Source organism: Schistocerca americana, chromosome 8 (genome assembly GCF_021461395.2).
Source record: "Schistocerca americana isolate TAMUIC-IGC-003095 chromosome 8, iqSchAmer2.1, whole genome shotgun sequence".
Classification (NCBI taxonomy): domain Eukaryota; kingdom Metazoa; phylum Arthropoda; class Insecta; order Orthoptera; family Acrididae; genus Schistocerca; species Schistocerca americana.
The window spans coordinates 504,560,116-504,578,368 of record NC_060126.1 but is presented as its reverse complement, the minus strand read 5'-3'; the positions used below and the strand labels follow the sequence as shown (position 1 = coordinate 504,578,368).

At 39.7% G+C, this 18,253-nt stretch overlaps 1 protein-coding gene across 1 annotated transcript in view; it reads left to right on the top strand.

Moving 5' to 3' along the window:
* The window catches only part of LOC124544905 (SID1 transmembrane family member 1-like), a 120,916-nt gene that overhangs the window by 67,475 nt on the left and 35,188 nt on the right, over window positions 1–18,253 (top strand). Inside the window, exons 12-14 of the mRNA XM_047123637.1 lie at window positions 5,254–5,364; window positions 5,470–5,597; window positions 9,531–9,641. Of these exons, the coding sequence (XP_046979593.1) occupies window positions 5,254–5,364; window positions 5,470–5,597; window positions 9,531–9,641 (350 nt within the window). The remainder of the gene's footprint in view (window positions 1–5,253; window positions 5,365–5,469; window positions 5,598–9,530; window positions 9,642–18,253) is intronic.

Below are 18,253 nucleotides of genomic sequence, written 5' to 3'. Positions count from 1 at the left end.
GAAGTTTTGATACCCCTCATGTGCAGTTGATACAGGGGATATTCCACTTGGGGAATAAACTGGGCATAGTTTAGCTAACAGATCCTCCAAGTAAGTCATAGGATACAAATAAATGGTGGACTGTGCATTTATAATGGGCTTAAAACCACAAACTGTATGTAAAGATATATTAGATTTTTCTTAAGGAGAACTGTAGGCATCACTCATTGACTAGTTGCAACTGGGGAAATGAAGCCTTGGTCTTGAAGACATGAGAGATATGCTTGGATTGCTTTTTGAACTTCAAATTGTAGCAGATGACCTCTACAGAATTTTAGCACCACTGAAGGCTTCATAGATGTGTGAGCAGTAAAATTGTGTGCATATTGAGCATTGGTTCAAAAATTTCCTTGTACAAATGGCACAGAGTGTAAAGTTCAGAGAAAGATTCTATTTCAGACACTAAATTGACTTGGTCCATTGAAAGCAAAACTTATAAAGACATTGAAGCCAAAATGTTAGAAGCAGAAGTGGAATGTTCAACTAAGAAGGTTACTACACCTTTGACATTTTTGTACTTAGCTGCCACCAGCAGTTCTCCAGTGAAAACAGTGGCTTTGCGACAGTAAGACACAATCTGGTGCCGGGTCCTTTACAGTGAAGAAGGACCGAGCTGCTAATAAGTGTCCTCATTGTTTGACAACACAATCGTGCTGTTGTCCAGCTAATTTCATGGACCAGCCAGAAAGTGTCAGGCCCAGCATAAATTTCCACTGTGGTGGGGTAGCTATTTGCTCTGCAGACATGACGGTGTGGACCGATGTGCCATCCCTGTGCTGCAGCTGAGCACACGCTGGTAGGCTGCTTGTTGTCCTGCTACTGTGAGCTGGCTTCACTTGCCAAAGGTCTAACAGTCTGCCGCAAAGTGCAGGCGACAGCTTATGGAATGTCATCTGCCACAATCAGGGCAGAAGTGGAGATTTTTTGACTTGCTTGAAGCACAGCCCAACACGAAGAAGGGAGGGTGTTTCTGACACGCTTACTTAACATTACAAAAAAGGTCATTCGACACTGAGAGGAGAGCAGGTGATCGACTGACTTAAGTTTCCCACTAGATCCCTGCAATCCAGGTGCACTTGAATTTAATTTGTGAAAACGTACTAAACTTCAGAAGCAACCTTAAAAGATTTTACAATTTTAAGCATTTTACCAAGACTAGGATCAAACGTGACTAAAGCCTTTGCTGTGATCTCCCTGTCTGGGGGCAAAACACACAACCATATCCCGAATCAGCGATTCTGCATATGAAACTTTACAGTTCTGCATATGAAACTGCACTTGAATTCAAGGCCCTGTGAGTTTGCAACCATTCTGCTTAAGACTGTCCACATTGTTTATGACATTGATTAAACTTTTGAGATGACGTGTTGAGTTGCAGACAGGCACAATGAAAAGATTGTTGTATTCCAACCTCTACTATATTTCTTTTCGATCAAGACATGTAAAATATTTTGTAAAAGTTGTTAAGTTTTAAATATCTTTCATCAACCAAATTTGTCCTAATGTCCTTAACATCTGTTTCTTACTGGGTGTTCTCGTGCAAACATGACAGATCAACCAAAATACCTGAACCACTCGCAACACGCAAGAGTCTCAGGAGGCCACCGCCTTCCTCAATGCAAATGCAGGCTGGATTCCATCAGTCCCCCCAAATTTCTGATTAAACTGTAGCCTAGTCACAAAAAGCAGTGTCTGAGGACCATAGTATTCAGTTAACAGAACACAGAGGTCATTGAAGACAAAGCAGCAGGGCCCAAGAATGGTTGCAATGTGTGCACTACTTCATATAAATGGCTACTAGAAAGGATGAGCAATGCACTTTGCTGCCTATCAGAAATGCTCTAAGCAAGTTTCGCAGGAGAGCTTCTTTAAAGTTTGGAAGGTAGGAGACGAGATACTGGCAGAAGTAAAGCTGTGAGTACCGGGCGTGAGTCATGCTTCGGTAGCTCAGATGGTAGAGCACTTGCCCGCGAAAGGCAAAGGTCCCGAGTTCGAGTCTCGGTCGGGCACACAGTTTTAATCTGCCAGGAAGTTTCATATCAGCGCACACTCCGCTGCAGAGTGAAAATCTCATTCTGAAAACAGTACAGTTTAAAATGATGGAGATAGACTTTCCACTTCTTCGAAGGCTCGTCTAAGGGAGCAAATGCTGGTAAGGGGGTAGCTGTGACCACCACTTGACAATGTTCTTGCTACTGAGACACAATCTGTAGAGCAGGGCTTAACAACTGGCCAGTTTTGAGCGCGAGTACTCGCGTCTGCTCAGGCACGAGCTCGCGAGCAGGTGCAAGGTCGCGGAGTAGGGAGGGAGGGGAAATGCGCGCGCACATATGAATAGGACCACAGCGTGCCTGTTGAATTTGCGCCGACTGTGTAACGTTAAAAGTACTACGATCAGTTCTAACAGTCACTTCGCTGGTTAAGAATCATGTCAAGTCGCCGTTGTGTAACCCCAACCATGCTTTCGCAGTCCAACCCCCATTGGGAGGAATTGTATCTGTTTTCAGAAAAAGATGGTGTTGCAAAATGTTTAGTATGTCACAAAACGATGAATTCTTTTAGGAAATTTAATTTGCAGTGACATTATATGTCGTACCACGCGAAAGACTACGGAAGTGGAAAATGTGATGGACCAGATCGTGCACAGGAAGTTATTAAACTTAAAAGGAAGCTATCCAAAGAAGATCTGGATGAAGAAGAAAAATCAACTGAGGCAGCTCTCAGAGTGAGCTACAAAATTGCTTTGTTTTTAGCAAAATCCCTGCGTCCCTTCACTGATGGCGATTTAATAAAAGATGTTTGGTAGTTGCAGCGGAACATTTGTGTCCATCTCAAGTTGAACAGTTTCGGATGTCCCATTTTCTGACATGACCATTATGCGTCGCATACAGGACATGGCAGACAACGTCCAGAGCCAGCTTGCAAATATCTATAAAGATTTTATGGCGTATTCTCTAGCTCTGGACGAAAGTGTTGATATCACTGGAACAGCGCAGCTTTCCATATTTATTAGTGGTGTTAATAGAGATCTTCAGGTGAGGAAGGAGCTCCTCAATGTAGTAGCCATGAAGAACACTACAGCCGGAGGTGATATATTAAGTAGTGTTGAAGAAAGTGTTGAGAATATAGGATTGTCGTGAAATTCTTTAGTTTCAGTGTCTACAGACGGTGCACCAGCGATGACAGGGAAAAAATTAGGTTTCGTTGCGCTGTTGAAGGAGAAAATGCAAAAACTGACCGTGCCAAATGAAATAAGGGGCGTTCACTGTGTGATCCACCATGAAAACTTATGTGCAAAGAGTATCACTCTAAAAAATGTGATGAGTGTTGTTGTTCGTACAACCAATTATATATGGAAGCGTGGGCTACAACACAGACAATTTAAAAGCTTCCTTGAGGATGTAGAAAGCCAGTATGGTAGCCTGCCTTATTACAGCGATGTCCGCTGGCTTAATCGTGTCGAATTATTAAATCGAATTTTTGCCTATTAGATGAGATAAACATGTTCATGGAAATAAATAACATGTGTGTTTCTGAATTGAAAGAGCTCTCATGGAAATGTGATCTCGCGTTCTTAGCAGATTTAACTAGTCATCTGAATGCTTTGAACATTTCACTACAAGGTAAAGATCTGCTAATTACTCATTTCATAGATCGAATACGAGCTTTTAAAATGAAATTGACACTTTGGGTGAGTCAGCTGGAAACAGGAAATCTAGCTCATTTTCCTAAATTGTCATCCATGCAAGATGTTCACAAAGACTGTGAACGTTATTCACATAGTTTAGTTGCCCTTAAGGAAGAATTTGATCAACGCTTTCAAGATCTGACAGCACTAGACAGTGATTCTGATCTGTTCTCCTCTCCATATTCAGCGAGTATTGAAGAGATTCGTCCTGAGCTGCAACTAGAAATTATTGACCTGCAGTGTGACAGAGAATACAGAGACAAAATTCAGAACAAGAAAAACATTTTGGAATTTTACAGACTCTTCCCTCAGGATAGATTTCCTAATTTGCACAAACTGGCGGCTACAATAATATCAATGTTCGGTTCCATGTATGTTTGTGAATAACTGTTCTCTGCAATGAAATGTAACAAGACGCGCCTGAGAAACGCATTGTCTGATCCAAATTTAAACTGCACGCTGCGCCTACGTTGCACAAGAACAATTACTCCGAACATAGACGCAATTGTAAAGGGCAAAAAGTACAAGATAACAGAGAATCCCACACTTCAGTGACACCTTTTATTGTGTAACAGTTCACAAATTAATACGAATGTAGAGGCATACACTAAGCTAATAAAATTATGTGGCACGTGTACATTCTCCTTTATTTGTTTCATTTGTCACAGTAATAATTCGTGAGTGATATCCCTGCGGGTGGCTGCGGATTTACATTGACTGGCGGCAGCTGTTGTGTGCCCCACGTGACTCTCCCCACTCTCCGCTCTGGTCCGGTAGTGGGGGTAGCGTGCTCGCGCTGCTCCGTGCTCGCGCCTTGCTGCTCACAGCTTGTTCCGCGAGCACGTATGTTGTGAAGCCCTGCTGTAGAGCAACATGCTGTTCTTGCTGTTGTTACTGTTGTTCATGGTACTACTGCTGTTATAGTGACAGCTGTTACTGCCAAAAGTTCCAAAAATTCGGGATCCATAACACTAACTCTGGGTGGTGACATGTCTTGAGTGGGGGGGGGTCTCAGCCCAAGAAAAATTAGATAAATTTTAAGAAGTGGCTTAAGAGCTACCCTAAGGTACTGGACTGATGCTCAGAGTGATATGTTATTTGTCTCTCTATTGAATTATGTTATTTCATCAGATTTATTCCTCTTCTTCTCATCATTAATATGTAATTAATAAACTTTCTGAAAGATCTCATTAGTGTTACTTAATGTTTTGCTAGTTTTCCCATAGTCATTCAGTAGACTGATTGAATCCATGTGCAAGTATAGTTTAAATAATGTAGACATTTAATTCAACATATATTTCATAAAATAAATTATTGAAGTAAAATTTGTCCTCTTATATTTTGATTTCAATGCCATAGTAACTCTACCAAAATCTCTCAAACATCATTTTGGATTTCCACTTAAAATGCAGATCTTTTAAAGAAAAAGTGTACCAAATCAGGTTAATCCTTAAAAAACTTTTGCCCTATGTATGCTTCATAGTTACTATTTTACTGCTCTCAGAGGTATCTGTCTGTTCTTACAGATTTCAGTGCCATCAAGAGAGTATTTGTACTTATCTATTTTGATCTCCGTGCCAGTCCACTGCACTGCATTCGTCCACTTTATCCAAATCGAATGGTGTTGCTCACGCTTGGTAAGTGTGACTAGCTGACAGAAAAAAAAACTTTCTTTAAAATTTTGAGGCCTCATTTGGCTCTTTCTATGATTTCTTTAATCTAGCTACAATCTCTTTTTGCAGGTAACTTGTGCAATATTGCATTAGCTGTACTGGGATTGAAATATCACCTACGTGACTTTGCAACATATTTGCTGTCTATATTTATGGCGAATCTGCTGCTATATACTTTCTTCTACATAGTAATGAAGGTAAAATATCAGTTAAGAGAATTATTTTGAAACTTAATGTAAAATATGAAATGAAGACTTTGTTTCGAAAATGTATTTTGTCTGTACCTTTTGGATAGGAAAATATTTCGATAGCTAAATAAATAGTTGAGTAATAACTACAGATGGATAATTTACATGGATAAGGTGAAAAATGTTCTTCCTGGTAGTGAAGTATTTGTGGTTTTACTCTGCTGGTCACTAAAATTGCAACACCATGAAGGCGGCCTGCAACAAATGTCAAACTGGTATATCAATTGTACTACATACTTCGACATGCAAATGATTATCAATTCAGCACAATTGTACATCTACTTTTTGAGTATAAATAAAGATTAAGTGTGTCTCTCATTCAGAAATCACATCTGAATGTTGTTTGTGAGAAGATCATGTTTTGCTTTGTGTTAGGAGGAGCATATATGGAAATTTGATACAGATAGGATTATAGCCTATTGCAACTGCAGATTATTTTGTCGTACTGGTGCTGATCTCATTGGTTGGGATCCCAAGACTGTCGTACAGATATAGAATTGATAGATTCAGGAGGATCATACTCAACATCATGCAGCACCTCAATGGCCCCATGCAGCTAGTGCCTAAGATCACAGACAGATTGTTCATACAACTGTGTGGTATCATACAGCCATGTCACATACATTGATCAGGAAGTTGATTGGTATGCAGCAACATGAACATCTTTATGTCCGGTGCAATAATGTCTGGAGCACCAGAGACTCACCACAGTGATAATTGTTGCAGATTTTTTTGATGCATCAGCAGAGAGAGGTGCACTGACGGTGGTGAACACAAAGACAACACTCGGTAAGGAACTTTCTACAGCCAAGATCGCAAAGATACTTATTTATTTTTGACAATCTGCTTCAACAGGCTTTTCTGTCGTCTTTTTGTTTTCAAAAATGATTGTTACAAAATATGTTCATTGTGTGTTGGAACCTCAAGCCAAGCAGTCATATTACAATTAGCCATTAGGTTCCAACTCATAATGAATATGTTCTGTAACAATCATTTTTCTAGGCCATAAGGTGACAGCAAAGCCTGTCAAAACCGGTTGTCGAAAGTAAATAAGTATTTATGTGATCTTGACTATACTGATCTTGGCTATAGACAGCTTTTTACTGGGTAAAACAGATCACTCCTTCTCATTTCTCAACAGAAGAAATTTTAATAAACGCAATTATGGAGACAGGAGTATCAACATAACACATTACACATTTTCAGAGTAGTCTGTGTTCTGCTTGCAGCATCGTGATAATTTATCCAAGTGTGGAGGCTCCAACGAGGACAAACGTTGCCACATTGTATTCATCATTGTCATATGGGTGCAGCACTTGGCACACTGTTATCAAATGCCATTGGCAGCAGAACAAATCACCTCCATTTTGTAGAGCTGGTTATATGAACACAGCAGGAACTACATTTCTGATGTGTTGATGCCAGTGGCTGTGTCCTATCTTCATAGTCTCCACTCTCTTGTCTTTCAACAAGACAATGCAAGACTACATGTTTCCAGTGCTGTCTTGACCTACCTAGATGCTGAAAGTGTTCAATTGTTCCCCTACCCAAGATGTTCTCCAAATAGCTTACTCGTTCAAAACATCCAGTCGTGGGCTGACGAGACGCTGGCACGCCACCACTTGCTAGTTTCTGTGATTCCTGAACTTTTGCTGTTGTAACCCTCTCTTTAGAGTCGACAACATTTATTGATCACAAATCAACTTTCTTTAACAACAGAATAAAATTGTTTATTAGTTCACAAAACCAAACGGTAGTATGTCTTGATAGAAATTAATATGCAGTATGATGGTAGCAATGAAAACGTTATTATCCTGTCTTGTTAAATTTTGCAGGAGAAGCAAACACAGTTTCTTAAAAAATACTTGAAGTGATACAGATAATGTTGCTACAAGTGTAACTATATAGTATAAGCCTAGTTATTGACAGTTCCACCCACTTTCACATTTCTCTTGGGTAATGGAGTTACTGGTCAAGGAATTAAGAGGTTTTCAGACAGATGGAGTTATGAGGTTTTCATTGCCTACCATCAAATAGTTCTTGTTTGAAGTTGATACAAATTCAAACACTACTACCTTGTTACGCATGTGTACTGAAATTATAATATGAAGCAAAGTTTCACATAAGTCCTGTGGTTGTGAAAACTACACACACATTATACAACCCAAGTCTACGTCGATTCAGGTAAACAGCAGCAGCAGTCTTAGTTCACTTGTAAAGATGAAATTGGATATTAGGAATGTAGAGCGAGTCAGTTGCTGGTTGGCATTATATTTGCCTGGTGTGGAAGTTCACATAACCAGCCTGCAATAACAGCAGTTTTCCCACTACAGACATCCTCACCAGATGTGGGCATTGTTACATATATCAGTACTTCCATATCTTCCATTTGCACATCCAGTGGGGTTACTAAACTGGTGCAAAGTTAAAAGCAGCGTGGAATGACACATGTGTCTGTCATCCAAGCTCAATTTGACTTGACATCCAGCCAGGTTACAGCCATTGTTGCTGGCAGAGGTTGCAGCTCTGTGTACTGAATTTTACTTACTGTACACCCCCAAGCCACATACAATTTTAATCAATCCGTGGAAAGAAAAGGTTGGAATATCAACAGTTTTGAAAAGGATAGATTGCTACTCACCATAAACACATTGAGCTGCAGAAAGATGTACTGAAAAGATTGTTAAACACTAAGCTTTCAGCCAAAACCTTCAGAAAAGAAAGGGAAAACACACACAAAAGCAGGCACACCTCACGTACACCTGACCTCTATCTTCGGCCACTAGTCAGATTGCCAGTCTGATTGAAGTGGCCGAAGATAGTAATCATTTTTGCATGAGGTGAGCCTGTTTGTGTGAATGTGTGTTTTCTTTTCTTTTCTGAAGAGAGCTATAGCCAAAAGTTTAGTGTGTAACAATCTTTTCATTGTATCTGCCTACAATTTTAATCATGTATTCTTCCTACTCTACTGTATGTTAACATTAAGTAAAATTTTGTTACTTTGTCCTTCATGGTGTTATATTTTTAATGTTTAGCCATATAACTCGTAACATATTTATTTTTCATTATATTCCCTCTAATGTCACTGCACTTTATTGTTTTCCTGAAATGTGATCTTCATTTTCTTTTTCAATCCAGTACTCTTCATGCATATTATCATCATCCAGTTGATCCAGAAGACTTATGTAGTTTCTGGCAGATATTTTATACTTTTCAAGGTAACCATTAACATCAATCAATTTTGCATCCCCGAAAACAATGCCCATTCTTTCTGGAAGAGGAAATCAACTTTGATTTTCCTGGTGCAGGACCACCATTTCCAGTCCATTGCTTTCACTTTTGCTTTGGCTCTGGCATGAAGCAGTGGGATATCATCACATGCACCATAATAAATCAGCACTCACAGTCATTTGGATTCCTTTTAAAATGATTCATCTACCACCAAGAACTTTGTTTTTATTATATTTGCTTTTGATCATTAACAAACATGGCACTCATCTGTCTTCTACAAAAACTTGTCTTACCTAATTTATTGTGTAAAATGTATCATATTCTTTTTTTTCTGATATGAACATGTTATCACTGTTTCATGCACATTTAGCACTGACCTTGCAATACTGGTGCAGAATGCAGCATTAGCATGTCTTCCAAAGAAATAAGGCCACACTTAATTAATTTTGCCATTTCTTCTTCTTCTTCCTCCTCCTCCTCCTCCTCCTCCTCCACCACCTCCACCTCCACCACCACCACCAACACTGCTTCTGTGTTCAAGTGTATCAGCCATGATGCCATCTCTGTACAGGGCCAAAAACGCTAGTAAAACTCAACACAATATGAAAATATGCTCATTAATGATAATATGTAATTTTTATTCTGTTTCAGCTTTGTCACCGTGAGCGCATACTGGTGCAACCATTGCTGTACATTATATTGTCTTTTGCGTCATGGGGAGCAGCTCTGTACTTCTTCTTTAACAAATCTATATCATGGGCAGTAAGTATTGTGTATCTTTTTTATTATGTATGAGGTGTGATCAAAAAGTAACGGGAATATTTGTTTTTCTTAAAGTATCTTTATTTATTCAACAACATCAGCTTTTTCCCCTTCAAAGTAATCCCCCTCAGATATAGTACACATGTGCTAGCACTTTTTCCAATCCTGGAAGCACTTCTGGAACTCACTATCCGTTATGTTGGTTAGCTCCTTGAGCGATTCTGTTTTTATCTCATCAGTGATGGCAAAATGACGTCTTTTCATAGTTCTGTTCAGCTTCAGGAATAAAGAGAAGTCAGCGGGGGGCTGTGTCTGGTGAAAACAGTGGCTTAGGCAATGTAACTGTTTTTTGCTAAAAAAATCATGAACAAGCATTGAGGTGCAAATGGGAGGATTATCATGATATAATTTCCATGAGTGGTTTTGTCACAATTGTGGTCATGTTCTTCAGATTGCTTCACACAAACTGTCCATAACTTCAGGTAGTATTCTTTATTGAAGGAACTCGTGAAGCGCTATCCTATTGTAATTGAAGAAAACAGTTAGATGAACCAGAACACATTATCGAACTTGTAAATTTTTTTTCCCCCCCTCATGTGGACAATTGGGTCTTGGTTGTGATGTCATATGTGTATAGCCATGTTTCATCACCTGTTATAACCTTTAGAATTTCTTGATCTGTTTCTACTTCAGTTAGCAATTCCTGAGCAATATCAATGCTATATCGTTTTTGGTTGAAATTCAACAATTTCAGAACGAACTTTGCAGCTACAAATTTCATGCCCAAAACATCCACAAAAAAATTCTTGGCTTGACCCAGAGGATATGCTGACAACTTCAGCAACCTCTGTAATTGTGATTTGTCAATTTTCCAAAACCATTTTCTTTACTTCTTCCACATTGTCATCAGTAATTGGTATGCTAAGGGTCCAGGGTGGTTGTCATCTCCAGTGTCTTCTCAACCCTATTTGAAACATTTGTACCACTGGTAAACTCTTGTCTCACACATAGTAGATTTGCCAAAACCACAATTTCAAATACAGTGCTGCACTTTATTCCTGTTTTGTGGAAACAGGAAAGAATATCGGTGAAGGAAAATGACTGGTGAGGCTTAGGAAAAGGGATGGCATTCGGGGAAGTGACCCAGAACCCTTGGTCAGGGGAAATTTGCTGGATTGAAGGGAAGACTGATTGTTGAGGACTGCACTGGATGAGATTTGAAAACCTGAGGGCTTAAAGGTGGAAGATAGGATAATATGCAAATCAGTTAAAACATTATGCATGAATTAATAAAAGGGAAAACCTAAGTGCATTGTAAGTGATAGAGGTGGAGGAGGGGGAGGGTGGCGAATAATAGAAGGTGTAAAAAACTAAAATGTTGTTTTACAGGTGGCTCTTCCATTGACAGTATTTGCATTGCCAGTTACAGGGCTGGTATAGGTGATGGTAGGAGGATGTATAGGCCAAGTCTTGCAGTGGGGACAGTCACAGGGGCAGGAGCCATAGGTTTGTGAGATGGGTGCAGACAAGGGTATGACAAGGATATTATGGAGACTGGGAGGATGTCGAAAAGCTATTCTAGTGTTAGTGGGCCAAATCTTAGACAGAATGGACCTAATTTCAGGGCATGATTTTAGGAAGTCGTGGCCTTGTCGAAGTAGCTGTTTAATTTTCCAGAGCAGGGTGTAGGGTGCAAATGACGTGCTCCTGAGTGTTTTTTTCGGGGGCGGGTTACATCCAGTGAAGGCTGAGATGAGGTAAGAGTCTACAACTGAGCGAATAAATTTGCCTTGAAAGCCAAGGCTGTATGGGAAGGAATGTTTGACATGGAAAAGATGGCAATTGTCAAAATATAAGTGCTGTAGCTTGTTAGTAGGTTTAATGTGAACAGAAATGTGTAGCATGCCTCTGGTGAGGATGAGATCAACATCAAGGAAAGTGGCATGGGATTCAGAATAGGATTATGTGAAATTTAGTAGGAGACTGTATTTAGAGAGTTCAGTAACTTTAACAGGTCAGCCTCGCCATGAGTCTATATGGCAAAGATGTCATCAATGTATCTGAACTAACCAGGGGCTGAAGGCTTATGGATCCCATGAAAGCTGCCTCCAAGCAACCCACGAAAAGTTTGACATTGGAAGGGGCCATCCAGGTTCTCATGGTCATATCCTTGATCTTCAGCTGCTAACGGGCTTTGATATATATCAATGGGGACAGGTGAAAATGTGTTCCCCGACCGTGATTCGAACCTGGGATCTCCTGCTTACATTTCAGATGCGCTACCCATCTGAGCCACCGAGGGCACAGAGGGTAGTGCGACTGCAGGGACTATCTCGTGTATGCCTCCCGCGAGACCCACATTCTCACCTTGTATGTCCACATGCTACATCCGTAGTGTCCCACCCCAAGACATTCATTACTCGTGGAAGACATTCTTACCAAGTCCCGTAAGATTTTACGGAATATGTGTGCATCCGCACAGAAGACGACGGAGTATATAGTTCTTTCGGACATGTCTGAAAGAACAGACACTATATCCATATATGTATATAGTTCTGGCAACACTGGCCGTGACCTCCTTCTTCTGTGCGGATGCACACATATTCTCCGAACTGTTACGGGACTTGGTAAGAATGTCTTCCACGAGTAATGAGTGTCTTGTGGTGAGACACTATGAATGTAGCATCTGGACACACAAGGTGAGAATGTGGGTGTCATGGGAGGCGTGTGCGAGATACTCCCTGCAGTCGCACTATCCTCTGTGCCCTTGGTGGCTCAGATGGATAGAGCATCCGCGATGTAAGCATGAGATCCCGGGTTCGAGTCCTGGTTGGGGCACACATTTTCACCTATCCCCATTGATATATATCAACGCCCGTTAGCAGCTGAAGGTGTTAATGTAATTCTAATTTTGTTCTAGACGGCTGCAGGTCATCAATGGTGTCTGTTCTTTTGGACATGTCTGAAAGAACAGACACTCTATCCCTGATCTGTCTGCGTGTGTGTGTGTGAGTGTGTGTACGCCCCTCTTCAGTCTCAGCATTTCTTCACATTAACTACTCCTTTCTTCACTCCATTACGACATCTATTTTTTGTTGTCCCCCTCCCAACTTTATCACATAAAATGCACTTAGCTTTTTGCTTTTATTAATTCATGCACAATGTTTTAGCAGTAATCTCTATGTTGCACATTACCGTGTCTTCCACCTTTAAGTGCTCAGGTTTTCAAATCTCATTCGGTGCAGTCCCCAACAATCAATCTTTCCTTCTCATCCTGTCTGGTAAGTCTCCTGTGATCCCTGGTTCTGGGTGACTTTTCTGAACTCTACTGCTTTTCCTAAGCCTTCACCCCTCTTCCTTCCCCTTCAACCTCTCTCCCAGAAGGAGCCACTGATTCCGAAAGCTTGCATATGTAATACTTTGCATACGTCTATTTTCTTTCCACCACTTGGTGAGTAAATTTTTTATATCCCCAATTATTGCATCATAGATATCATATAAGGATTCCAAATTCCTCATAAACATTTCAGAGTTTGCCACTAGGGATTTTTTTACAGTTACAATTAAAAGTTACACATTTTTCAGCATTAACTCACAAACACAAACTTGTATGGGCTACCGTATTTACTCGAATCAAAGCCGCACTTTTTTGTCGGTTTTTGTTATCCAAAACACCGCCTGCGGCTTAGAATCGAGTGCAAAGTAAGCGGAAGTTCTGAAAAATTTGGTAGGTGCCGCCACAACTAACTACTGCCATCGAATACATGTAGTGCTACACAGGCATGCTTTGCAAGCACAAAGATAAATACTGGCGCCAAAACCTCTGCGTCAGTAAATAAATTAATAAAAAGGTGGAAGACGAGCTTTTTTTCTCTGCCCCAAGTTTTGACCACTGCATTTTCATACATTATCCAACGAAGTAAATACAAATTCCGTATTGTTCATCTTCGAATGTAGCAGCATTTCAATGTATTACGAAAATCCGACTGGCAAGACTGTCAATATGGCCAACTCTACGTTCTGAATTTTTTCCTACCTGTGAGAAGAGATGGTTGCTAATAGGAACTTTTATGAATTGTGAATCACATGCAGTATTCTCTTCACCATAAGAATAATTCGAATATAAACATTTTGCCATATATTTGTTTCGTGTTTGTTGCTGTCTCATTTAAATCCTGTCTGCCTAATAAACTATGAAACTAGAGTGAGACAACAGCAAACGCGGAAGAATATACAAATCATGTCATGTTTATATTCATATTATTCGTATGCCTAATAGTGATACAGTCAGAAATGAAGCACGGCAATTAACTAGATATTTAAATCTAAAACGACTCTAATTTCTGTGCAGAATGTAATGTACTAAAGAGGCGTCTGCAAAGATTTTCAAATGAAGAAAAACTTTCGCTAAACTCTCGTTCAGAACATCTTCTATCATACGCAGTCTATTATTTGGTTCTTGTTGATCATTATCAAAGAAAGAAGCAGTGTAAGTAACAACAAATAGCAGTCTCTTGCCATTGTTTCGCTAATGAGATGATTCCTGTCTTTTTTTTTTTAAAGCAGTGGTAGCGCGCACAAAACACAAAAGCAAGCCATGCCGCGAGCGGCAACAGGCCGTAAACACTCATTATCAGAATGCGACAAACAATGCATGACACAGTACAGTAATGCATATTCAGTTTAGAGTGACGTAAACACCTACAACAAAGAGAACGGCACTTATCAGATCAAAGAAAAATAAGTAATGAATTCAAAGTAGACGAAGTACGTGAAAAAGGAAGGGTACCCGTATAAATACGGACAGAGCGCCTGACGCATAGCAATGGCTGCTACCTGGTAAAGCTTAACTTCTAAGCTTACGACTCGAACCAAACTACTGTAGCTGTATCGTCATTCATTCGACCTAAATTTTGTCTCATATTACAATGGACCAACTTTGTTTCGATTTGGAGGTGTGGCCTAAAACTTTTCTCTCCCCTTGAATTTCGAGTCTCAAATTTCAGGTGCGGCTTAGCTTCGGGAAAATTTTTTTTCCTCGATTTCGAGTCTCATTTTTCGGGTGAGGCTTAAATTCGAGTGCAGCTTAGATTCGAGTAAATACGGTAATCACTACAAAATATACTTGTCTCAATGTTTTTTAGCTCGTGTTCTGCCTTAATACAAGGTATCATTGGAAAGTTTTAAGAATGGGCTTGTAATTGTACGGTGGTGGGTAGTGTTTAACGTCCAGTCGACAACGAGGTCATTAGAGACGGAGCGCAAGCTCGGGTTAAGGAAGGATTGGGAAGGAAATCGGCCGTGCCCTTTCAAAGGAACCATCTCGGCATTTGCCTGAAACGATTTAGGGAAATCACGGAAAACCTAAATCAGGATGGCCGGAGACGGGATTGAACCGTCGTCCTCCCGAATGCGAGTCCAGTGTGCTAACCACTGCGCCACCTCGCTCGGTGTAATTGTACGATGGTGGTACTTACATGCTAATGTGATGCATCTCCTTCAAAATAGTCCCCTTCTGACGGAACACACTGACTCCAATGGTGTTTCCACTTTTGGAAACATTCCTGGAAACTTTTTTCCTGAAGCGTGTTAAGGACGCTCTCCGTATTTGCCATGGATGTCTTCAGTTGAGTCAAATTGCTTCCCTTTCAGTGAAAATTTCAGTTTAGGAAACAGGTAGAACTTTGCAGGGGCCTAATCAGGGGAATATGGCAGTTGTGGAAGCACAGGAATTTTGAATTTGGTCAAAAATTCAACAATGGAGGAGACACGATGAGCTGGAGCATTGTCATGGTGTAGCACCCAACTCCTGTCTCTCCACAATGCAGGCCTTCTCTTCTGCACCTTTTTGCGCAAACGCTCAAGGACATTTATAGTATTCCTGGTTAATTGTCTGTCCTCCAGGGGTAAATTCATGATGCACAATACCAGCAGATTTAAAAAAAAAAAAAAAAAATCACCAACATTGTCTTCACCTTCAACCGACTTTGCCATGCTTTTTTCGGTCATGGTGAACCTGGAGTCTTCGCCTGCAAAGACTGCACTTTGGTTTCAGGGTCATATCCATATATCCACTATTTGTCACCTGTAATTACCCTATTTAACAAATCTGGGCTATTTTCAGTCCAGTTAATCAGTTCTTGGCACACTTCAAGTCGGTATTGCCTCTGGTCACTTGACAACACTTTTGAAATGAATTTTGCGGACACTCAATGCATGTTCAGATCTTCAGTTAAAATTACTCGAACTGCATAGACACTTAAATTAAGTTCATCAGCCATCTCCCTAATTGTAAGTCTACAATCAGAGTGCACTAAGTCGCAAACTTTCACATTTTCATTCGTTTTTGAGATGAAAGGACGGCCAGACCGTGGTTAATCTTCAAATGATTCATGGCCATTTTTAAATCTCTTGAACCAGACAAAAACATTTGACTGGCTCATACAATTATTTCCAAAAGCTGTTTTTAATAGTTCGTAAGTCTCAGAAGCTAATTTCTCGGTTTTAAAACAAAATTTCACACAAACTCGTTGCTCCATTTTTACGTCCATTTTCATGCAGACAGAATCCGGCAACAAGCCCTAACAGACCCGCACTCAACCAGCTGCCGCAACTAACTGAATAAAAGAAACACAGTTTCCTGTCAGAGGGTGTTCAAGGACAAGGCAATGACTTACTCCCCACCCTCCATGTACCTGCCTGCCAAACCAGTTATCAGTAGCGGATCCATTCTTAAAACTTTCCAATCACACTGTGTATATATAACAAATCCTCCTTTAGTTATGCAGGAGTGAGCTGCTAAGAGTGTAATCTTTTATATACAACTTATCTAACCCCGTTGTTATGTTGTGCTCAAATAGGCAAAGAAGCATGTCTATCTTTTCAGAGCTCCCTAAAGTTTCCAAACAGACACAAAACTCTTCTACCTTTTTACTCAATCCTCTAAGATTTTGATGAAATAAGCTAACCTTACCTTTCTTTGCATCCTTGAGTATTTTTAGGTCTCTCCTGTTATTGTCAATTCTTTAAAACCAGGTTGCCTGAATCCTGATTTAAACGGACTGAAAAATACAGATACGAAAACACAGATGAGAAGTTCAACGTGTTTATTGATATGTTTACACATTCTTTTAACATGTCATTTCCAGCTAAAAATCAGAAAATCAAGTGTAGTAGGCTTAAGAGAAAAAACTGCTGATTGACAACAGGTATAAAAAAGTCATGTGCTGAAAAATGAAGATTATATGAGATCTCCAAGTCTTCCATAGTATCCAAAGAATTCCTTGAATATTTCAAGAATTAGAAAATGATACTTAAAAAAGTGATCAAAGAAGCCAAAGTAATGGCAAATGACTGCTATATAAATAACTCCAATAACAAAATGAAAGCTTTATGGACTATAGTGAAACAGCAAGCTAATAACGTTTCTCCTCAAAATTCCAATATTAAATTGAATTGTTAGTGACAAAGATTAATGATCCTAAAGAAATAGAAAATGTGTTCAATACTTATAAAGCATTGTAAGTGAGCAATTAATCAGTGAAATCAGACCTAGTAATACCAACTACCCAGTATAATCTGTAAATACCAACATAAATTCTACTTCACTGTTTCTCTTTCCAACAACCTAGAAAGAAGTCCTGTCAATTATCGGAACTTTAAAAGCGAACCGTTCCACTAGAATAGATTGCATCCCAGACAGCCGTATTCAAAAATGTGGAGATCTCATTATTGAACCATTACCTCACCTTTATAATAGTCCCTTTCAAACCGGAATTTTTCTGTCATGCCTAAAAACAGCTAAGCTCAAACCACTATTCAAAAAAGGTAAAAAGGATGAAGTGGCTAACTACAGGCCCATTGCTCTACTATATGTATTCTCAAAAATGTAGAAAAAATTTTTTGAAGAAGAGTACGGTAGTAGATTTTCTAGAACAGCACAAAATACTATCCAAAGTGCAACATGGTTTCAGGAAAGGCCAATCAACTGATACAGCAATTTTTTAACTTTTAAGTGAAGTACTTCAGAAAGTAGATAATGGCGAAAATGTCATTGGAATATGTCTAGATCTCTCTAAGGCTTTTGATATTATAGATCTCGCAAAACTGTTGCCTAAGCTTGACAACATGGGGATGTGCAACATCAAAATTTCATCAAACTCACTCAACACTATTCAAACTATGAAACCATTAAATATGGAGTGCCACAAGGTTCAGTTCTGGGACAGCTCCTATTCCTGTTATATGTGAATGGCCTAAACAAATTCTGTGAGCACATCATCCAGTTTGCTGATGATACAAGGGTGCTAGTGAGTGGGAAAGAAATGGAAATGCTTTGAAGTCTACAACAGAGACACAGAACAATATTGAAAACTGGTTCAGTCACAACAAATTGGTAATAAATGCAAGTAAGATGGTGCCACTAAATTTCTATAATGTGAAAAAAGGTGAGCAAACTATTCAGATATCTGACAAAGACCTTCAGAATGAAGACAACATTAAGTTCTTGGGAGTATAGCTCCAAGATAACCTTAAAAGGGAGACGCATATTGAAAAAGTCTGTCAGAAATTAAGCACTACATGCTACTTAGTGAGGATATTAGAGGGATACT